Raw genomic sequence first — 22735 nt, 5'->3', positions numbered from 1 at the left:
TAAAAAAATCATTATAGGATCTTATATTAGGGTTCTTCCTTAAATTCTTAGGAAGAAATTTTAAGAAAACTGTAAAATGACTAAAAGTTGATGGGAGTATAGGGATGAAGGAGAGGGCTGGCTGGGGTGGGCCATGGTCACCTTAGTCCTGGAAGTTAAGTCTAATTTGCTGGCTAGCCTGTAGAGTTGGTGATAACTAATGAGTGTCCCGTTTCTTCTGCCTGTTGGTACAAAACAGTGAGACGGTTTAAGCGGAAGCATCTTACAGCCATCGACTGCCAACATTTGGCTCGGAGTCACTTGGCTGTGACCCAGCCCTTCGGTCAAAGATGGACCAACAGAGACCCGAACCACGGTCTCTATCCTAGACCCAGAACAAAAAGAGGGACTAGGGGTACGTCTTCCCAAAATACCTCACATTTCAGAATCTGTAGTGTGTGTGCCCTTTACTATCTCCTGGTATTTGTTAATATCGCTGCTGTGATTTTGTAGTCCTATTGCAATAGTTTGACACGTTTTTCATTATTTGTGAGTTTCTGTGAAAATTCCATTCTGTATTGTGGTTGGTAAAAGCCCCAGGAAAACGTGGGTGCATGAGTTCTGTTAGCTCAATCCCACCATGGTGGAAGATGTGCACCAGCATCAAACCACTGCGATTTCCAGACTCTGCAGTAGTTGGTCACTAGGTCTACTGGGCCATTAGTATTCCCCAAAAGGTCCCCTCATCCAGTGGTTTCGTGGTAGGCTGTGCCCTTTGTCCCCTTGACCCCAGGCTGCTGCAGTAACCCTTCTCCATGCCTTTAGGTTTTATTCCAAATCAACTGGAAAATACATCATCAAGTTAATATTCTTGAGCACCATTTTCTGTCATGTCACTGCTGCTCGAACACCTGCAGCAGAATGTTCCCGTTACTGTCCTGGACACAAGCTCAGACTTGCCATCTACTTATTTTTGATTACATGCAAGTTCTACTTCGGGTAGTTTGGTTTTCTTGTTACCCATCTATGTGCCAAACAAAATCCTACTTTTGTTAATACTACCTGTTAGTATAATCCTAATTGCCTTATTTCCCTTTGATACATTTCATTTCAGAATCCAACTCATATCCTACCTGGTCATCTTTAAATATTGTCATATGTGTTTATCACTTTCTGGAACTGCTGCAACCAACTAATGAGGCAGTGTAAACCCAGTGGTGGTATTTTGTTTGTTTCGTGTATATTAAGTCAGCTTCTCTGTGTTGTGAATTCTTCACTGACAAAGACTTTGTTATCATATCCATGTTTCCGTGCAGAGTTCTAGCGCTCAGCATGTGGCGGGCTCTCCAGATACTGGCGTGACTGAATCCTACGATTGGAAAATACCAGGATTTGACTCAGACCTATTGACTTTAAATTCTGGGTTTCTTTTTTTTTTTTTTTTTTAATGTTTTTTATTTATTTCTAGGAGAGAGACAGCGTGAGCAGGGGAGGGTCAGAGACAGAGGGAGTCACAGACTGAAACAGGCTCCAGGCTCTGAGCTGGCAGTCAGCACAGAGCCCTACGCGGGGCTCGAACCCACGAACTGCGAGATCATGACCTAAGCGAAAGTCAGACGCTTAACTGACTAAGCCACCCAGGTGCCCCAAATTCTGGGTTTCTATCAGATTGCCCCAGAATCAGTTATACTTTTTCCCCTCCCAACATAGAAAATATTAAATTCTATAAATTCCATTAAGGCTAAACCTAGTTTTGTTCCACTTATTTTCCAAAGTAAGAATTCTGCCTCAGCCATTTCAGGAAGGAATCATGGATTTTGTTATATATATTGTTGAAGATTTAAAATACATTGGTGATGTGTGAAATCACCATTTGGACTCCCTTAAGTGCCTGCATATCTGGGAGGTCAGGGACCGTATATTCCATGTTTCCTTTTTTTCTTTTTAATATTTATTTTTGGAAGAGACAGAGACAGCGCGAGCAGGGGAGGGGCAGAGAGAGGGAGACACAGAATTGGAAGCAGGCTCGAGCCTGTCAGCACAGAGCCCAATGAGGGGCTTGAACTCATGAACCCTGAGATCATGAGCTGAGCCGAAGTCGGACACCCAACTGACTGAGTCACCCAGGCGCCCCCTCCCCCCCTTTTTTCCTCCCATGTTTCACTTTCTACTTGTCTCAGAATCACAGGTGCTGAATAAATGCCCATCAAATAAATCCGTGGACCGTTAGGTACCACTCTAATAACATGAAGAAGATTCTGACTTCTTTTTATTTTAAGATAAATTAGTGTGTCTGCTTCATAGGAGGAAATAAAAATAGAAGTATTTTAACTGAGTCAAAAAAGTGGGTTTCCCTGAGTCCTGATAACCTGAAGCCTTTTCTACTCATGCACACTTAGATTTTCTGTTGTAAGAGCAAGCCAGGAGAAGTGAGTTTTTGTTAGTGGGTGTGTCCACGTGAGCAGCTGTTGACTTTTTGTCTGTCCATTCGGTGTTCAGTGTGTACATACTGCAAGGTGGAAAGTGGCCCTCAGACCCTCCAGAGACTGGTCTTTGTCTTTCCTTGTATGTATAGGCCAAATAGGAATGTTTTTTCAGTTAAACTTGCGCATACTCACCTGACCTGAATATATCCCCCTCTCTCCTGTCTGTTAACAAGTATAACTGCTAGTTTAGCTGGTCTCCTTGGGGTCAACAGTGGGTCAGCGGTCACCGTTCATTTCTCGTTCATCCTGTTTGGGTTCTCCGTGCAGGTCAAGGATGTCAGAGGTACACCCCTGAGTTCCTCCTCGCTGGCCAGCAGCGGCGCACCAATGACATGGCCAAAAGCAATTCTGTGGGCCAGGACCCCTCTAAGGACTCGGAGGGGGACATGATCTTTGCCGCAGGGAGCAACTGTGCCCCGCCTCCGGGAGGTGACGGAGACGCCAGACGGGGGCCCTCAGGGTCCGCGCTGCCTGCAAGGAAGCGGTCCCGGTCCTTCGAGGACGAGAAGAATCCGGCGACAGGGACCAGTCAGTGGGACGGGGCTTCCAAGAAGATGCCACGGCCCCGTGCGGTCGTGTCGTGCCCGAGACCCCGGGAAGCCAGGCGGGAAGCAGAGGACTGCGGGGGCCGGCTCCCCGCAGAGGGCGGCGAGCCCAGCCCGGAAGCGGAGGACCGCGGCCCCGCGCCCGCCCCGGACTCTTACTACGGGCTCCTGGGGACCCTGCCCTGCCAGGAAGCGCCGAGCCCCATCTGCAGCCTGCCCAGTGAGGTGCTGAGGCACGTCTTCGCCTTCCTCCCCGTGGAAGACCTCTACTCGAACGTGAGCCTGGTGTGCCGCTTCTGGAGGGAGCTCGTCAGCGACCCGCTGGTACGTACGTACGTCCGCACGTCCGGCACGTGGGGCCCCGGCGCTGCCTCCGGGAGCGCGCGCCGGCCTCGCCCAGTTCGTGCCTCTGATCGGAAGGTTCTCCCAGCAGTGGTGGTTTCCGTTTGCCCCCAGGACCGTATCCAGATCCCCTGGGGGCGCCCAGGCTTTCGGGTCTGCCCTGTGCGTTGACAGCCTCCCGGCTCGTTCTCAGCACGTGCCTGTATTCTCTCCACACGTGGCTTTCTGCATCCCGGGCCCTGGCGGCGTATTCCTTACCCTTTGCAGGGTGGTCCGGCCGCCTCCCCACCCCCACCCCGTGGAGAGGGCCCTCAGGTCTCTGTTCGCATCTTACGTCTTCGAGGCTTCACTCCTTGGAAAGTGAAGGAGACATCGCCTGCTCTCTCTTGTGTTTCTGTAGCGGTTTCCACTTCTGCCTGAGGCTTACCGCATTCTGGGTTAGGTTTAGAGAACCTTCCTCCTCCCTTTAAACTGTTGGCTCATGGAGGGAAAGCTCTGGTCCTATTTGTTTTTGCATTCCGCCCTGTGCCCCAATGTATGTTGCGTACAGTGGGTGATTCATAAATGAGTCTTGCGTGGAATCACCCTGGTGTCCCTTCTGAGGCTGATGCAGGGGGCAGCCCGTGCTCTCAGGAGAGACATCCTGCTGCTGACGTAGTGCTGCCTTCTGTGTGGGCTTCGGGCACACTGCTTCCATCCCAGGTGCAGGGTCAAGGGCAAACCTGAGGGCTGGGAGCATGTTCTGCTTGGCTTGTATATCCCTTAGACTAGCCAGTGTGGATAAACCACAGAAATGAAGATGAACTTGCCCTTCAAATGAAGTTTAGAAATGTGGGGATGGAGTGCGAAATGCACGTATCCAGACCGAGTACGTTTTCCTTCGAGGCACGCAAGGGTTTGGGAGGAAGTTTCATGTCATCCTTTGCTTGAGGTCTTGTCACCTGCTTTCTGAGGACTGTCAACTCGGTTTTGTGTCCTAGTATTTTTGCCCACTAAATCGAGGTCTCTCCACGGTGACCTGAAGAGATGGGGATAAGCGAAGGCTTTGTCCATTCTGCTTGCGAAGATTTGGAGAAAGATATCCCGGCTTACGCTCAGCCTCACGAAATGTTAGACTGATGCTGTTTTTATCATCAGTTTTTCTGTATCATCCGGTTTTCTGTATCATCCGGTTTTCTGTAACAGCTCTCGTTTTCTTTTCACAGTTCATACAGTCTGGCTTTTGTATAAGGTAATGCCGGCCTCATGGAGTACGTTTGCAGGTCCTTCCTCCTCTTCGGCTTTTTTGGGGCATTTGAAAAGGAAGGATACTAATTTTTCTAGAATTCGTGCTCAAGAGAATCCTCCAGTGAAGCCCTCTGGTCCTGGGCTTTTATTTGTTGGGGGCTTTTGGTGATTGAGTCAGTCGCTTATTATTGGTCTGTGGGAATTTCTTGTGTCTTCATGAGTCAGCCTTGTTAGGTTGTCATTTCTTCTTGACTTCTTGTCCAATTCGTCAGTGCACAGTTGTTCATGCCCTTTGATGTCTGTCATGTCACCTGTAATGTCCTCCCTTGTTTCTTTTTTTTTCTTTAAAAAATTTTTTAAATGTTTTATTTATTTTTGAGAGAGAGCGTGAGCAGGGGAGGGTCAGAGAGAGGGGGAGACACAGAATCTGAAACAGGCTCCAGGCTCTGAGCTGTCAGCACAGAGCCCGACCTGGGGCTCAAACTCAAGAACTGTGAGACCATGACCTGAGCCGAAGTCGGATGCTTAACTGAACCACCCAGCTACTGCCCTCCCCCCCCCCTTCTTTTCTTAATCTACCAAAAGGGTTGTCAATTTTGTTGATCTTTTAGGGAAACCAACTCTTAGTTTCATAGATTTTTTTCCTCTCTTTATTTCCTTTATCTCTGCTCTGGTCTTTATTATTTCCTTCCTGTTGCTGGCTTTGGGTTTAGTTTGGGTGCCTTTTTCTAGTTCCCGTAAACATAAAGTTAGGTTGTTGGTTCGAGATCTTCTTTAATGTGTTTACAACTATAGACTTCTCTCCTAGGATGGCTTCCCTTCATCCTGTAAGTTTTGGATGCTGTGTTTTTTCATTTTTTCTCAAGGTATTTTCTAATTTCTCATGATTTCTTTTTTGACCCATTGTTGTTTTAAGAGGGTGTTGTTTCATTTCCGCATACTTGTGTGTTTTCCAGGTTTCTTTCTGCTACTGATTTCTAGTCCATTCCATAGTGATCAGAAGGGATACTTTCTGTAGTTTCAGTCTTTTAAAATTTGTTAAGATTTGTCTAGCCTAGATCTAGCCTGTGATCTACCCTGGAGAATGTTACATGTGCACTCGAGAAGACTGTGTATTCTATTATTATTATTATTATTGAGTGCAATGTTCTGTATCTGTCTGTTAGGCCTGCTTGGTCTACTGTTGTTCATGTCCTCTGGATTCTTATTGATCTTCTTTCTGATTGTTCTGTTGCTTTTTCAGAGTGGGTATTGAAATCTCTATGACTATTACGTTGCTGTCTATGTCTGCTTCCTGTATTTAGGAGCTCTGATATTTGTCACATGTATATTCAGTATTGTTTTATCTTTTTGGTGAATTGGCCCTTTTATCATTACGTAATCTCCTCTTTCTCTCGCAATAGTGTTTGATGGAGAGTCTATTTTTGTCTGATATTAGTACAGCCATGGTTCTCCTATTATTTCATCTGCTTTAAAACTCTGAGCTATTAGTGTCCTGATGAGAGAAACTGAAACGTTAGCTTCCCTCGGATTCTATATCAAGTTAGTGTCGGAACCAAAACCAGGGCCCAGTTCTCCTAGTTTCCAACCAAAACATGTGTAATGTTTCGACCTTACCTGCCTAGCTTTTGAATTATGAGCTTTAAGTGCTTTCCAAGTGTTAGAAGATTGTTTATATGTTTGTGGCTTCATCTGCTGTCTTGTAGCCATTGCCTGCATGTTATCTTGGATTTTTTTTAAACTATTCAGTTCATTCCTTGGAAGAAGCTGTATTATCGTTACCTGATGAATGAAGAGCAAGCCGTGAGCAAAGTGGATGGCATCCTGTTGAACTCCGGTATAGAGAAGGAGTCAGACTTGTGTGTGCTCAACCTCATCCGGTGAGTTGCTTTTCTTCCGGGAGGAACACTGTTTCTGAAGTCCTTTCCCACGCGTTAGTGCTTAGGATCACCTCTCTCATGGAGTCTGCTGTGAATGTCGTACAGCTATACAGCCACCACTAAGTGCTCTCCAAGTGTGGATCCCGGACGAGCGTTGTGGAGTCTGAGGGATCACCTCCTCCTCCCTGAGGCAGAGGCCTGCGTGCGTCAGCACCTCCCCGATCTCTACGCAGCTGCCGCGGTAAGTGAAGTGGCTGTGGGGGGCGGCTGGCGAATGCAGCGCCTTTTCTCACTGGAAGAAGTGTATTGGTGATTGAGTTTGGCTGAAGGTCATTTTAGATTTATCTTCAAAACCTTTTTTTTTTAAATAGTTTATTGTCAAGTTGGTTTTCATATAACACTCTGTGCTCATCCCCACAAGTGCCCTCCTCCATGCCCATCACCCCCTTCCCATCTCCCCCATCCCCATCAGGCCTCAGTTTGTTCTCAGCATTCAAGAGTCTCTCATGGTTTGCCTCCCTCTCTCTCCCCCACTATTTTTTCCCCTTTTTGTCCCCCATGGTCCTCTGTTAAGTTCCTCCTAATCCTCCTATACGTGCAAACATAACACCCTCAAGTTCCATCCATAGGGGATGTTCTATTATTAATTTTTTGAGGAACCTCCACACTGTTTTCCAGAGGGGCTGCACCAGTTTACATTCACACCAATCGTGTAGGAGGGTGCCCGTGTCTCCACATCCTTGCCAGCACCTAGAGTCTTCTGATTTGTTCATTTTAGCCAGTCTGACCAGCGTGAGGTGGTATCTCAGTGTGGGTTTGATTTGTATTTCCCTGATGAGGAGGGATGCTGAGCATCGTTTCATATGTCTGTTGTCCATCTGGATGTCCTCTTTGGAGAAGTGTCTGTTCATATATTCTGCCCATTTCTTCACTGGATTGTTTGTTTTTCAGGTGAGTTTGGTGAGTTCCTTATAGATTTTGGATACTAGCCCTTTGTTTGATATGTCATTTGCAAGTATCTTTTCCCATTCCGTTGCAAAACCTTTCTTTGATCTCTGCTTTGAAGACTTAAATTTGTCATTGGTCCCATTATGGAAATAACAGGCCACATTGTCATAGATTTCTCAGTTTGGAAGGAACTTTAAAAACATTTAATCCAATTTCCCATTCTGTTGGGGTATCTTCAACAGAAGATGGTCATCCAGTCTCTGAAAGCTTTGGCTAATAAGGATTTCTTTACAAGGTAGCACCATTCATTGTCAACAACTGGGTTATTTAAAATTTTTTTTAATGTTTTATTTATTTCTGAGAGAGAGAGAGAGAGACAGCGTGAGTAGGGGAGGGTCAGAGAGAGAGGGAAATACAGAATCTGAAGTAGGCTCTAGGCTCTGAGCTAGCTGTCAGCACAGAGCCCGATGCGGGGCTCGAATCCACGAGCTGTGAGATCATGACCTGAGCCGAAGTTGGATGCTTAACCGACTGAGCCACCCAGGAGCCCCAACAACTGGGTTACTTAAAAGCACCAGAGAAATTGAGGTTCTGAATGCAGACACTCATGAGTCAGTGGGAAGCTAGAAATAGTTTTCAGTTTTCCTGACTCAGTCCTGTGGCTTCTTATTTAGATCAGGAATTCTTAAATTTTATGTTGGAAGCTATGTGCAGCCTCAGCCTATATTCTGCAACCAGCAGAGGGTGGAGATCTGGCCACGTGCATTTCTCTTTCTGTCTTTGCTGAAGCAATTGCTGGTGATGGTGGAGTGAGGTTTCTTTTGCGGGCTGGCTGGAGTGCAAGATGGCCGGCGAGTTAAGAATGAGAAAGATGCATGTCCAGGGTTGAGCATTTCCGTGTTGGTGAACATTTTCTTAGATCCTTGTGGCATGCTGTGTCCATAATAATACATTGTCATTTATTTAATGTTTAACTTAATGTTTAATAATTATTAAAGAGTAACACGGAGTATGTAGTATTAATGTTTTAATGCTAGAGAATTGTCAGTCTTAGTTTTCCCTCCTAAAGGTTGCTGTCTTCTTTTTTTTTTTTTAATGTTTTTATTTTTTTTTGAGAGAGACACAGCATGAGCGGGGCAGGGGCAGATAGAGAGGGAGACACAGAGTCTGAAGCAGTCTCCAAGCTCTGAGCTAGCTGTCAGCACAGAGCCAAACGCAGGGCTCGAACCCACGAACCATGAGATCATGACCTGAGCCGAAGTCGGACGCTCAGCTGACTGAGCCACCCAGGCCCCCCATCTTGCTGTCTTCTTTTGTGGCTCTCTTCCGTGGTGCCTCCCAGGCAGGCACCCATGTCCTGGTGAGGTTGCTTGGACTCTGTTGGGTCTCTGTGGACCTGAGAGCTCACGTTGGCCTGGCTGGGAATGGTGGGGAGGCGAGAGCACCCTTTCTATGCAAGGATGCAGGTCCTATGTTAGGTCCTTTAGTAATGTTTTCTAACTAAAGAAAACCAAGAACTCAGATCCAAAAGTGGTGAGAAGAAAGGAAGTCCAGGGTGAAAGGAAAGGTTCCCACGGTTCCCCAAATGCCGTTTTGGAGGTTTGCGCTCAGTTCGGGCCATTTGAGATGGTGGCCAAACCCCAGACTCGGCTCTCCTCGCTGGTTGTGTGATGTGCTTTTATCAGTTGTGTTCTGGGTCTTTTCTCTCCTCTCCCCCTGCAGGGTGTCAACGTGTGGGCTCTGGTAGCAGCCATTGTCCTCCTCTCTAGCAGCGTGAATGACATCCAGCAGCTGCTCTTCTGCCTCCGGAGGCCCAGCTCCACCGTGACCGTGCCCGACATCATGGAGACCTTGTACTGCATCGCCGTGCTTCTCTATGCCATGAGGGAGAAGGGGATCAACATCAGCAACCGGTAAGCGGTGGGAGGCAGAGCTGAGGCTGGGGTGCCGGGAGAGGTCCCAGCTCTATCCCTGGGCCAGCTGGAGAGCACACCTCCCCGTCCCCGCTTCTGTAGCCCTGAAAGGAAGGAGGTGTGGAAATTCCATGTGGCGAGGCAGGAAAGGGCTCTCTGTGGATGGGAAGCACTATGCGACTGGGACATAGCACCAGGCAAGTGGACGTTCAAGGCTCCTGAAGCCTCAGGTGAAGTCCCCTCGTTAAGGGGATTCTTCATTCATACGTGGCCATATTTTCCTAGGAGAGCATTAGGATTTGGTTCCTCTGTTTCTCTCTTGGGGCAGGATGTAAGAATTGTGGCCGAGTCCTGCCTGCCTGACCTCTCCAGCACGTGGGTGGTTAATACAGAGTGACCGTCATGCTTCCGCTCGCCGGCAGGTGCGCACAGGCCAGGTTGGAGAGACTCCGCCAGCTTTAAGCACCTGCTGCATGTCAGCTAGTTTTTCAGGCATTCGGGATACCTCTGGGCATGGGTCAGCTGATGTCGTTGCCTTCGTGGACTGTGTGTTCCAGGGAGGGGAGCCAGATCCCGCAGAAGTAGATGCGTTCAACGGGCACAGTTTAGTGAGTGGGAAGCGGTACAAAGAAAAAGAACTGGGTGGTGGGCAAGGAGGTGGGGAACACTGCATTAGATGGCGTGAGGAGAAGCTTCTCTGAGGAGGTGACATTTCAATTGAAACCCGAGTGCCAAGGAGGGGCTGCCACTTTAAGATTTGAGGAGAGAACATTTTAGCAGCCGTAGATCATTTCGGGGCCCAAGGACAGAAATGAAGTTGGTGTATGCAAGGAACAGAAGCAGTCTAGCGTGGAGGACTGTAGTGAGGACACCAGTACACGGTTATGTGAGGCCGACAGCGGCCGGATGAGGGAAGCTGACGTGGGCCACGGTGAGAAGTCAGGATGAAATCCGAGCTGTGAAGAGCAGCTGTCAGAGGGCCCTGATCACCCACCTGGAGACAGGCGATGTGATGATGCACATGTCCCGGGGAAGTGGAAGGTGCGGAGAGGAATTCCTTTCCCTGGAATCTGTGACCGTGGCTGGTGGCACCCTGTGAGCTGTGGCCCCATCATCCTTGGTGAAGCTCAAGGATGGAGCATTCATTCTCCAGAAATGTCAGAGTATGTGCTGCGTATCTGAGTTACGTTTCACTTTTGAACATAATTTACATTGTATCCCACACCATGAGATGAGACGTGGGACAGGGAGCTTTATGATTAATTTGGACGAGACAGATGCACAAATGGTGAAGAACATTCTCAAGTGCAAACTCAAACCTGTAAATCAGCTACATGTTCATAAGGGCAGAGATGAGGAATGGAGGGTGTGATGTGTTGAATTTTGTTGTGTTTCTGTATCTTGTCCTGCTTTACATGGGAGATAATAAACCTGGAGACTTGTTATTAAAGGTGTTTGTTACTTGGAGATCACTTATCACACTGGATGCAGGGAGTGATGCACTAAATGTGGGCAGCTGGTGATGGAGGGAGAGGAGTCTGGGGTCACTGGACACAGACTTTGGAGTGGCCTCTAGCAGGTGCCCTTTGTCATCTTTCGCCCCTCGTGGTGACCTGGAGGCCATTTTGTTTCCAGTCTTTGGTAATCATATCTTGTTATCTGTGTAGCACCCTTCCTTTGGGACCTTAAAAGACAGAATGTTCTTCATGCTTCTCCACCAGTGATCACCTTACAAGAAGCAGAGAGCAGAGCAAAGGAGTCTCAGAAAGATAAGATGACGTGAAGTTGATTCTGAACAAGAATCTCACCGTTGGGAGTAGAACTTACATTTGTTTTCAGCTCGTTCTTACCGCTTTCGTGAAGATTTGTCTCTTAGGGTCATAGCTAGTGCCTTGTTCCCCAGAGAGTATGTCCTGGTCTCTCTCTTGCCATTACACACAGGAGCCAGGCATCTTTTCTGAGCTGTGCTTTCCGAGGGTTTTGGTCAGCTCTAGGTATATTTAAAATCTGTTTTTTTCCTTTAATTTCTATAAAATGGTGGCAGGTCTTTGGTTTTAGAAATGGTAAGGAGTCTAAATACATCTGAGGGAAAACGGGATACAGATTGTGACTTAACTTGAAAATCTCTAAATCTGCTTTTTCCCTATTAGGATTCACTACAACATTTTCTATTGCCTGTATCTTCAGGAGAATTCCTGTACTCAGGCCGCAGAAATTAAAGAGGAGCCTTCGGTTTGGCCAGGGTATGTATTGGGGTGTGTGTGTGNTGTGTGTGTGTGTGTGTGTGTGTGTGTGTGTGTGTGTGTGTTGTCTTCTCGATTCTTTCTTAAGGGGGAGAGGTGTTTTACCTTAACAGCATCATTGAGGTATAATTTACATTTCATAAAACTCGCCCATTATAATTGTACAGTTAAGTGATTTTCAGTAAATTTATTGAACGTGCAACCAACATCATAAGCTAGCTTTGGAACATTTCTATCACCCCAAGGGGAGACCTTTTCTTTGGTTAATTTTGTTCCTCTGATTTGCCTGTTTGCTTTGTGACAGTCCATCACCTGGTCTTTTAAATTCCTTTCTATTTTTCTAATTTCTCCTCTGTAACAATTACAGCAAGAAAACCACCATCCAGCTCACGCATGAACAACAGCTGATTCTGAGCCACAAGATGGAACCCCTCCAGGTGGTAAAGATTATGGCATTTGCAGGTAAGGGAGCTGGCCAATCCTGGACTCGAGTCAGGTTCATGCCTCTTATCCCTACATCCCCTTCCCTGCTACCTGCCAGAATTTCTTCCCTTGTTCTATTACCCAACTCTTGAAATTAAATAGTTTGAGAAGCAGCTGTTAGGGAATGCTTTTCGTTTTGTTTTGTTTTGTCTTTGTTTTTTGTTTTAACCACTCCAGGGAGCATCCACACTGGACTTCCAGGTTGGACAAATAGTTCACAGGAATTAGTCTGTGGGCTAGATCCTACAAGGAATGACCCAGCTCGTCATTTCTCATTGTAGACGCTCGGTCACTGGTGGCTCATGAAGTCGCAGGTCCTGTTTCAGTAGCTCCTTGATTTCTGTAGGGTAAAGTCTAAGAGCCTCCCCGACCATTTGATTCTAACCTGCATTTCTAAATTCGCTGTCATTCTCTTGCCTCATTCAACTAATGGTACTTACAGTCTCCTGAAGTCCTTTGTTATTCTTTTGTTTGAACCTTTGCCCATATTTTCTTTATCCAGAATTCCTTCCTGCTTCTTTCATGCCTAAATATTCTACTGTAAACAGCAGCAACCATTCATCAATGCCTAGCACTGTGCTGAATCCTAACAATGTTCCATAAGGTTGGTTAGTTATCTCTATTTTGTAGATAAGGATTTGAAGCTCAGAGAAATGAAAATGACTTGCCCCAGGTTAAATAAGTAAGTGGAGGAGGTAGAATTCAAAGCTGCATCTGTTTCTTCCTAAGAACCTGCTTTTTCCCTCCCCTTTGCTCCCCCCACCTCTTCTACACTGTGTTTGATTCTATCATTTCTGCTTCTTCATGATGGAGCCCTCTTTAGCCATTTGAGTCCTTTATGATCTCTGAACTCTTATGGCTTATCTCATGTGTATTAACTATTTGGTACCTGATTATATAAGAAGTATAGCAAACACACACATTTTATAAATACTTCTACACTGTGTCATTAATCTTCACAATAGCCCTGTTAGGTAGGGAAAGAGGTACTATTATTTTTTTCTTTTACAGGTGAGTGTTTTTTTTGTTGTTGTTGTTGTTTTTTTCCCAAATTCATATTCTTTTTTGGTCTACTGAGTTGTCATACTCTCATTTTGTTCTAATTGTTTCAACTGTGTTAGTACTGTATTCCCAACGAGATTATAATACAGCAACCTGGCTTTATGTTTTATTTTTAACATACGCCCTGTGTTTAGCATACAGCTGAACATGTAGTAGGTGCTCATAGGTACTTGTGATGTGAATGATAACTGAATAACTGAATGAACGGTGGAGAGGCAGGGCACCCCAGAGAGCTCAGAATGGGCCAGAAGCAACCTTGAATCTCTCTTGCGTGCTCTTGCTATTGAAGCATTACCGATGCCTGTGCCAGCAATAGCTGAGCCTCTCTGCTGGAATTATCTTTGATGATTATCCTCATCCTGCCAGACCCTACATGGTCATTGTTACCCACACATGGCTGAGGAGCACAGTGGTGGTCAGTGAGGTCGGGTGGCTCGCCCTTCGCTGCTCAGCTAGAACCTGCCAGAGCCACGATCCCAGCCCAAGCCAATCTGGTTTAGAATCCATTGCTCTTTTCATTACACCGTTTTTCGTTTTTACCAGTATCGAAAAACTTGTCACTGTCTGGTCTCAGGCAAGAGGCAAGGTAAGCACGGCTAAGACTGATTAGGACATCCTTTGGAATAGTTTTTCCTGATCAGAGGGTCACCTCCTTTCCTCTTGGCTTCCCCAGGCACCGGGAAGACCTCTACCTTGGTCAAGTATGCTGAGAAGTGGTCTGAGAGCAGGTTTCTGTATGTGACATTCAACAAGAGCATCGCAAAGCAGGCCGAGCTAGTCTTCCCCAGCAATGTCATCTGCAAAACCTTTCATTCCATGGCCTATGGACACGTCGGGCGGAAGTGAGCATGGCATCGCCACCATCATTGTTGTGTCTCATTCCTGTTTTTCCCATTGTGATCATCATGGTTACATATGAACTTATACACAACAGCACTAAGAAAATTCAGTGCTTTTATCTCCATTCATAGGCAGGAAATATAAAGATATTTAGTGATTTCTACTTTTACCCTGTAAAAATATATTGTTTGCAAATACTGGTGTCTTCCTGAGGTGAGCATCCTCATTTCTCTGGAACTGAGGCACAGAAAGTCAAAATGACTTGTCTGAAGTGCAGACCTGACTGACAGGCTTCCCTTGGGTGAGGGGGAGACGTCTCAGCTGAAGTGCACTTGGCCCAGGCTTCCTGGGGCCTCTGAACTAGCATTTCCTTGGATGTGAAAGCTTCAGGGAATCTCAAGTGCTCCCCCAGACCTTTTAGAGTCTGTCCACACCACAGAGTAATAGTGTCTGCCTTGAGCCAGTTCATCTAACGGTTATTATGTGAGAATTCCTGAAAGCCTGATGAAGCCATTTCAAATCCTACATGGACCTTGCTCAACTTCTTTAGCTTTTTTTTTTTTTTTTAACCCCTCATGTATGTGTGACACTCCAGGTGGCCAGGTGGTGTCATTGTAGAGAAAGGGGTTGGGATAGGAGGAGACACTAAATACCACGTTACCAGTAAGGTCATACTGTTTATTTGGGGTATGCATTCCAGGTACCAATTAAAGAAGAAATTGAATCTCTTCAAGTTGACCCCTTTCATGGTCAATTCTGTCCTTGCTGAAGGGAAAGGTGGATTCATAAGGGCCAAGCTCGTATGTAAGACTTTAGAAAACTTCTTTGCTTCTGCTGATGAAGAGCTGACGATTGATCACGTGCCCATCTGGTGTAAGAACAGCCAGGGACAGAGAGTCATGGTTGAACAGAGTGAAAAGCTGGTGAGTATCTAAATCTCTTTTGTATTAGGTAGGGGTCTAGGACAAATGAGCAGAGCTGACATGATACAGTGTCCTGCTTGTCTTTCATTTCTTTGAAACTGCTGGCAGGGTCTCCCGGAAGAGGGTCAGACTGCAGGCCTGTTTCCATTGCTGTGAGGTGTGCAGTGTTTTCTGCAAAGAGCACTCACAGACTTCATCTTCACACTGGACCTCTTCATTTGACAGATGAGGCTCCTACCCAGGGTTTATTATAAGAGCTTGTTGGTGGGTCTGCTGGATGTAGAATCTACAGATTGGGATTCTTCTCAGTTTTATCATCTTTTCAATCATTGGCCATTCTTTGTATGGTTATTGGTCAGTCATGAATCTAGAGAATTAGTCCAGCCTTTCTGCTTCATCAGATCTTGTGCTCTTTATTTCCTCCGCCCCCCTGCCCCCCCAACCCTGTAGATCTTGTGCTCTACTGGCTTTGGTATCATCCCAGCGTCTTACTCATCTCTGCACTTGACATTGTCGAAAGGCTACCATGGATCCAGAGGGAGATTAGGGAGGTGACTGTCCCTTACCATGCTGTGATGGTGCCTTTGCTCTGACTTTTGTATATGGGAATGAAAGTGATTTCAGGAGGTATCTTTTCCAGGGTCTTAAACCGTGACTTGCCATTATCAATTGCTTTCTAGAATGGTGTCCTTGAAGCAAGCCGACTCTGGGACAACATGCGGAAGCTGGGGGAATGCAAAGAAGAGGCTTACCAAATGACTCACGATGGTATGCCAGTTCCCAGATCTCCACATCTGTTAAATGTGACTGCTTCACTTACCGGTTCTGACTCCTGCTACTCCCTTCTTTTAGGCTATTTGAAACTCTGGCAGCTGAGCAAGCCTCTGCTTGCCTCTTTTGACGCCATCTTTGTGGATGAGGCCCAGGACTGTACCCCAGGTGATAAACTATTCAGGACATCAGTAGTCTCAAACACATAGAAACAACATCACGATTATGTAAGAGGACATGTGAAATAAGTTGATTATTCTCATTTGTCATAAAGAAGAGAAGCAAATGACCATTTAGTCATGCAGAAATCCCTTATTATTTGACTTTGGGTTCTAGCACTTGTCCTTTCCCCACTCAGAGCAAATTTTCGTGTAAATGTTTTGCTTCGGTTATTCTTAAAACGTTGACTAAGCCTAAGACATCAGGCGATCGGGTCCTAGACTCCTGCTGAGTGGGCACAGCCAGTCAACTTAGAGTGGACAGTTTGTGTTGTGCGTTTTTCAAGTGGCTGAGAGAAAATAGTGTGACTTGGTAGGTCCTTTCTGAGCTTTGAGTTACAATGTTAGAGAAGACAATTGCCTCATTTTTTTATTTGCCAATGTGGTTTCTTAGACTCCATCGTTTATCCAGGACTAAAAATAATCTGCATTCTTAGGAATAGAAACGGTTTCTCTTGTCCATTACACAGTTGCGTCTCCGCATTGCCTGCGTATCCTGCAGGGAAAGACAACTCTGTTGTCCAGCGTGCCCTGGCTTAGTTTCATGAAAGCATTTTCATCTTTTTCTGTCGAAAATATGGTTTCTTTTTGCTCTGAGTCAGCATCCTTCAGCTCTCTTACTGTCCCTCTTATTGGTTGCAGCTATCATGAACATAGTTCTGTCTCAGCCATGTGGGAAAATCTTTGTAGGGGACCCACATCAACAGATCTATACCTTCCGCGGTGCGGTCAATGCCCTGTTTACAGTCCCTCACACGCACGTCTTCTATCTCACACAGGTAAGCCTCTCTCTGCTTCCGAGTCCCCGGAAACATATAAGCGAGCATTACTGTTCCCCAGCCTCCTTTTCCACTGGTTACTGTGCGCCAGGCACCGCGCAGGGTTTCACGTCAGGCGCAGAGTGTGTAGCAAATCCTCGCTTCGCCGCCCTGGCGCTGTGCGCTTCTCAGGGGGCCTGCGGAGTCCGAACCGTTCTCACGAGTAACATGCCTCTGTCCCCGTGTTCTCGCTTGCACTGCCGACGCCTTCCCGTGAATCAAGGCGGTGGCACCAAATGGTGCTGGCAGGCTTCGTATTCTTGTGACGCACTTGGAACAAAACAAAGAAGCAGCTCACTCAAGAGTGCCCTGGTGACGCAGCACACGTGACTGGCTGCTGGCCCTTCGGTCCGTCCCCAGTATTCTGTGTGACGAAACGTGGAGTGCGAATAACGTGCTTCTGCACGCCGGAGTGCGCAGGCCACGTCTGACGCACGGCGCTGTGGTCACGTGTGAGCGCGCTGGCCGGCCGCGTTGACGCATGGCGCCGTCGTCACGCCCCAGCGTGCCGGCCAGCCTGGGCTGACGCACGGCGCTGTGGCCACGCCCATGGCTGCTGGGCGGCCGTGCGTGACGCACGGCGCGGCGCTGTTGTCACACGCGAGGGTGCGGGCCCGCGTCTGACGCCGAGCGTTGCTGTGAGCGGGTTGGGAGCTCAGCTGGCCGTGGTTGTGCGTAGCGCTGTTGGGACCGAGAGAGCAGCTGACAGACTTGGGTATTTGGCGTTTTCTCAAAAATCAGTGAAAGGAGCTGTGACTTCCAGGAAAACAACTGACAAATGTTTGTTGCTAAAGATGAAACTCCTGCTTTCAAGTGAAAGAGAAGTTTTGGGAAAACGTGTGTCTGTCACCGCAAGCCTGACAACTCGTGGCGTCCTTAGTTGTCTGAAGAAGCTGGAACGATCCTTCCTTTCCCAGCACCTGCCTAGAACTCTTCTGGAAGGAAGATTTTTATCTTCCTCCCCACTTGTTTAGTTATTCAGCCGTTTATTTACATCGATGTGGACTTGTGGGTACTTTATTTTTTATCGTGGGTTACACCAAATCGTTCTGCGGCAGCAAAGTACTATTTGTTCACAGTTTCCTGTTTTCCTTCAGCCGTACGATTGATGTTCACTAAAGTACATGGTAGTGTATGCAGGTCATAAATGCCTGGAAGAGGGCAGTACCTACAGGGGTTTGGAGACAAGTCTGTCTTTCTAGCTGCAGTGAGCAAGGAAGTCTTGGGTGTGGGGCCACTTTTTGAAAGGTAGGAAATTGTTCTGCCGTGTGCAGAGGCAGGAGGTGCAGGGAAGGCTCTAGAAGGGAAGCTATTGGTGGTGTCATGTGGGGCAGTGATTTTAAATTAATGTTGAGAGAGTCTCCAGGTGAGGGGGGAAGCCCCCACCCCAGCCTCCCTGCCCTCCCTCAGTCTTTTACATAATTTACATGTGTTTATTAGATTTGATTTGGAAAGAAGGGTAGATTTGCCTGAAAGAAAAGTTTTCCAGTGATCTTGGGGAATAAAAGTCAGGACTGTCAGGGTGTGAGGGACGCTGAAAGTGCATGTATCGCCTTTTCCTTCACATGCTGCTCTTCTGTGTCTGTGGCAAGGGTGTGGCCTGATGAAAGTGTGCGGGACTGACAGGGACATAGAGACTCCTTTGGCAGCGGGAGGGAGAGACCCAGTGGTGAAGCAGGAAGCTCAGGTTGCTGAGCTGAGTGGAGCTGGTAGCCGTGGTGGGAAAAATAGTAGAGAGCCCATGGTGAGAGAATTGCCCAGATGTGGATTTGGGGGTAAGGAGTAAAGAAAAATAGGTAACCTGAAGGTTTCAAGATGGAAAATGCAGTTCTGAAAGTTTGAAGTCAAGTCGGCGATGGTTTGGTTGTTAAGATTCTTCGATTCAGTACGAGTGGCCTTACAGTGGGGAATCCGCACATCCCCATTCCAGACAGGGTGAGTGGGGGGGTGACCAGTTGGGTTTGGCAAGGCCGAGACTTGCGACTCAGTGGTGATAGAAACGTGCTAACGCACTTCAGGGAGGGGTTGTTGACTCCTTTTGTTTTGTCATTTTCCCGCAGAGTTTTAGATTTGGTGTGGAAATAGCTTATGTGGGAGCTACTATCTTGGATGTCTGCAAGAGAGTAAGGAAAAAGACTTTGGTTGGAGGAAACCATCAGAGTAAGGCTTTCAGTTACTCTCTGTTTATTTGCTACAAAAGTTAGTTTTCTTGTTTATTCGGATTTGCCACAGTTTGTACTCTCTCCCAAAAGGTGGCATTAGAGGTGACACAAAGGGGCAAGTGGCCCTTTTGTCCCGGACCAATGCCAATGTGTTCGATGAGGCTGTGCGGGTGACCGAAGGAGAAGTGCCTGCCAGGATACATTTGATCGGGGTAAGAGTAAATTTCTGTTACTGCTTCATGCTGAGAAACAAACATAGCCAACGAAAACCATCAGCTTAATTATGATTATTGTGCATGGAAGCATTTGGGGCTTGGGGCACCATCCTCCCCAGAACCGAAGTCTGTGCCCCTGGCCGTTCTGATTAGGTGAGCCAGATGTTCCTAGAAAGACCCGGTGACGACTGAGGACCTTTCCTTCCATTCCTTGAAAAACTAACTCCCTTCTCCTCTCTCGCTATGCAAATGAGGCCGCCAGCTGGCTACCTGCGAGTGTGTGTGTTTTGTTCACTAGCAGGAGAATGGGTGAGCTGCCAACGCAGCTGGAGAGTGCTGGCGGGCCCCAGTGTAGACAGTGTGAACTAGAATGGGTTCTAGCTCTGGTTCTGTCACTAACTTTGTGTGGTTTCCGGCAAGTCACAATTTCTGTGTGCCTCATTCTCTCCATCTATGAGACAAAAACAATGCCTTTCCTTTACCTGTTTCATGGGGAAGTTATGGTTAAGTGACACGTGTGACATTTTTAAATCTTCGAGGCAGTTACCTAACTAAAAGACAGTCACTCCTTTTATGAAAAAGGGTGTTTTTGAGGGCCTACTATGTGTCATAGGTCCTCACCAAGTACAGTCAGTGAATTGTAATCAAAAGATGTTCTGAGTTTTCCTTTTTTGTTGATAAAGGTTATAGAGCCAAGTTATAGAAATTTCAGAAGTTAAAAGGAAAAAAAAGTCACTCTTAATCTCCGTATTTCAGATAATACTTATTAGTGTCGCTACGTATGTCTTTGTCTTTACAGACATAGGTTTCTACGTATTGTAATTATAGTGCACGTAAAAATGTGCATTTTTTTACTCACGTAAGCATCTTTTCTATCATGTTGCTACTTGAGTGATTGCAGTATTTCATCTAGTGGTTAGAGCATCATTCAGGCATTTTTGTTATTGTAAGAAAGTAGTACTCCCGGGGTGCTGCCCGAGCTGGGCATGGTAGACAGTAAGCGGCTCTTGTCCCTCTGTTGCGCCCGCACACCGCCTGAAGCGTGCCTCAGCACCTTTGACCACATCTGCTTTCCAATGATATAACATGTACCATCTTAATTTGGTTTGTGTTTTATGTTAATGGCTCATGTGTCCCTTCCCAAAATGATGGCAAATCCTTGGAGTGTGACGCCTTGGTCATGGTCTCTTTTCTGCCAGGGTCCCCGGGCAGTGCTGAGCCGTGCTTCTAGGTAGAATGGAGTACGCAATGATACAGTCAGCCCCCTCCTGCAGGAGCTAACTTTTTAGAGCATACAACATTCTAGGCCTGCAGACATTTCTAGCATAGCTCTTTCCTTCAAAGAGAGGGGTGTTAAGTATTCATACTCTATACTTTGTATTCCGCCGTCCTTGTATCCTTCACTACAGCCATGTTCCTGTCCCTGGAAGGTAGACAATTTAAAGTTTAAAAAAATTTTTTTTGTAGTGTATTCATTTTTGAGATGCAGAGAGACAGAGCACGAGTGGGGGAGGGGCAGAGAGAGAGGGAGACACAGAATCTGAAACAGGCTCCAGGCTCTGAGCTGTCAGCACAGAGCCCGATGTGGGGCTCGAACCCACAAACCGTTAGATCATGACNATGATGGCAAATCCTTGGAGTGTGACGCCTTGGTCATGGTCTCTTTTCTGCCAGGGTCCCCGGGCAGTGCTGAGCCGTGCTTCTAGGTAGAATGGAGTACGCAATGATACAGTCAGCCCCCTCCTGCAGGAGCTAACTTTTTAGAGCATACAACATTCTAGGCCTGCAGACATTTCTAGCATAGCTCTTTCCTTCAAAGAGAGGGGTGTTAAGTATTCATACTCTATACTTTGTATTCCGCCGTCCTTGTATCCTTCACTACAGCCATGTTCCTGTCCCTGGAAGGTAGACAATTTAAAGTTTAAAAAAATTTTTTTTGTAGTGTATTCATTTTTGAGATGCAGAGAGACAGAGCACGAGTGGGGGAGGGGCAGAGAGAGAGGGAGACACAGAATCTGAAACAGGCTCCAGGCTCTGAGCTGTCAGCACAGAGCCCGATGTGGGGCTCGAACCCACAAACCGTTAGATCATGACCTGAGTCAAAGTCGGATGCTTAACCAACTGAGCCACCCAGGCACCTCTTTATTTTTAATTTTTTTAATTAAAATTTTTTTTAAATGTTTATTTTTGAGAGAGTGAGCATGTGTGCACACGAGCAGGGAAGGGGCAGAGAGAGAGGGAGACACAGAATCCCAAGCAGGCTCCAGGCTCTGAGCTGTCAGCACAGAGCCCGACGCGGGGCTCGAACTCATGAACCATGAGATCATGAGATCATGACCTGAGCTAAAGTTGAATGCTTAACCTACTGAGCCACCAAGGTGCCCCTAGAAGGTAGACGATTTAAACTGCCCTTTTTGACAAGAAAGCAACATGCAGCAGTTCTTGGCTCTTTCTTTTTTTTAAACATCGGAAGAGTTTGAGGTAGCAGCCGGAACTTAGCATTTGATAATCCCTGTTGTTCAGGCCGTGTGACAGCCCAGGGCTTCTGTGCCCGATGAAGCTTCCTGCCTTGTGTCTGTGTGCTTTGGGTACAAATTGGGATCCATTGCCAAGAAAACCTCTTATTTCAAAGCCCCGTCTCTACGTTTGCTCTATGTTGTTTTGTTAAAACAACGACAGTAACAAACTAGCATGGAGAACAACAAAAAACCAAAAATCCCACCAAAAAACTTTTTCAGGGGATTAAATCGTTTGGATTGGACAGAATCATTGATATTTGGATCCTTCTTCAGCCGGAGGAGGAGCGGAGGAAACGTGAGTACCCGTCTGGCTGTGGTGCAGCCAGGTCCTTTTCCTGCAGAAGGACGGAGCCGGCGTGGCTCTTCCCCCATCCAGAGTGGGATGCCTGAGGTCTCCTGTTTCAAGAGGTGCAGAGAGCTCTTTCCAGACCCTTCTCTCAGGAGTCTGAGTTCCTTCCTAATGCTGGTCCCCTAGGCCATCTTCCCTCACCATCTGTCTCTGCCTGGGTACCTTTACCTACTTACGGAGACCTCTACCCGGGCCCCAGACAATCATTTCTAACGCTCTGGAGCGCATTTCTTTCCCATCCTGCACTGTTGCACCTCCCTCTGAAGTAGGTAAGGACGTCAAGGGTAGGGCTCTTGAGCCTCAGTTTGGAGGCGGAGAGGCTAAAGCACAGGCCTTTTCTGACCTGCCCTGGGTCACCCAGCAGGTTAGCGATGCAGTCGGGACTAGAACCCAGATCTCCCAGCTCTGAGACGTTTGCTTGTGATGCTTCTGATGCTGTCGCTTCCTGTAGCCCTGTCGTGTTAACCCCAGTGCATGCTCTCCTCAGAGAACCTCGTCATTAAAGACAAGTTCATCAGAAGATGGGTGCACAAGGAAGGCTTCGGCGGCTTCAAGAGGTACGTGACCGCGGCCGAGGACAAGGAGCTGGAGGCCAAGATTGCAGTCGTGGAGAAGTACAACGTCAGGATTCCAGAGCTGGTGGCCAGGATAGAGAAGTGCCACATAGAAGACCTGGACTTCGCAGGTAGGGAAGGCGTGGCTTCCCCCCCTCCCCCTCCTTCCTGCAGGGAATCCCTCGCAGGGGGGGCGGGGGGGAGCAGAGCCGCCCTTCTTCGCCAGGGGCCCCGTGCTTGCGTTGCGGCCGCCCTCCG

General features: G+C 47.2%; 1 protein-coding gene across 1 annotated transcript in view; it reads left to right on the top strand.

The window, feature by feature from the left end:
• Window positions 1-238: 238 nt before the first annotated feature.
• FBH1 (F-box DNA helicase 1) overlaps window positions 239-22735 on the top strand; it is a 39624-nt gene continuing 17127 nt past the window's right edge. Inside the window, exons 1-16 of the mRNA XM_077758541.1 lie at window positions 239-394; window positions 2733-3334; window positions 6329-6459; window positions 6565-6700; window positions 9130-9320; window positions 11471-11563; window positions 11931-12025; window positions 13782-13950; window positions 14649-14871; window positions 15552-15639; window positions 15724-15810; window positions 16503-16639; window positions 18739-18838; window positions 18931-19052; window positions 21794-21869; window positions 22411-22608. Of these exons, the coding sequence (XP_077614667.1) occupies window positions 2798-3334; window positions 6329-6459; window positions 6565-6700; window positions 9130-9320; window positions 11471-11563; window positions 11931-12025; window positions 13782-13950; window positions 14649-14871; window positions 15552-15639; window positions 15724-15810; window positions 16503-16639; window positions 18739-18838; window positions 18931-19052; window positions 21794-21869; window positions 22411-22608 (2383 nt within the window). The 5' untranslated portion in view covers window positions 239-394; window positions 2733-2797. The remainder of the gene's footprint in view (window positions 395-2732; window positions 3335-6328; window positions 6460-6564; window positions 6701-9129; window positions 9321-11470; window positions 11564-11930; window positions 12026-13781; window positions 13951-14648; window positions 14872-15551; window positions 15640-15723; window positions 15811-16502; window positions 16640-18738; window positions 18839-18930; window positions 19053-21793; window positions 21870-22410; window positions 22609-22735) is intronic.

Source organism: Crocuta crocuta, unplaced genomic scaffold, assembly GCF_008692635.1.
Source record: "Crocuta crocuta isolate KB4526 unplaced genomic scaffold, BGI_CrCroc_1.0 scaffold32, whole genome shotgun sequence".
In the NCBI taxonomy this organism is placed as follows: domain Eukaryota; kingdom Metazoa; phylum Chordata; class Mammalia; order Carnivora; family Hyaenidae; genus Crocuta; species Crocuta crocuta.
This window is presented reverse-complemented; position numbering and strand designations above follow the sequence as displayed.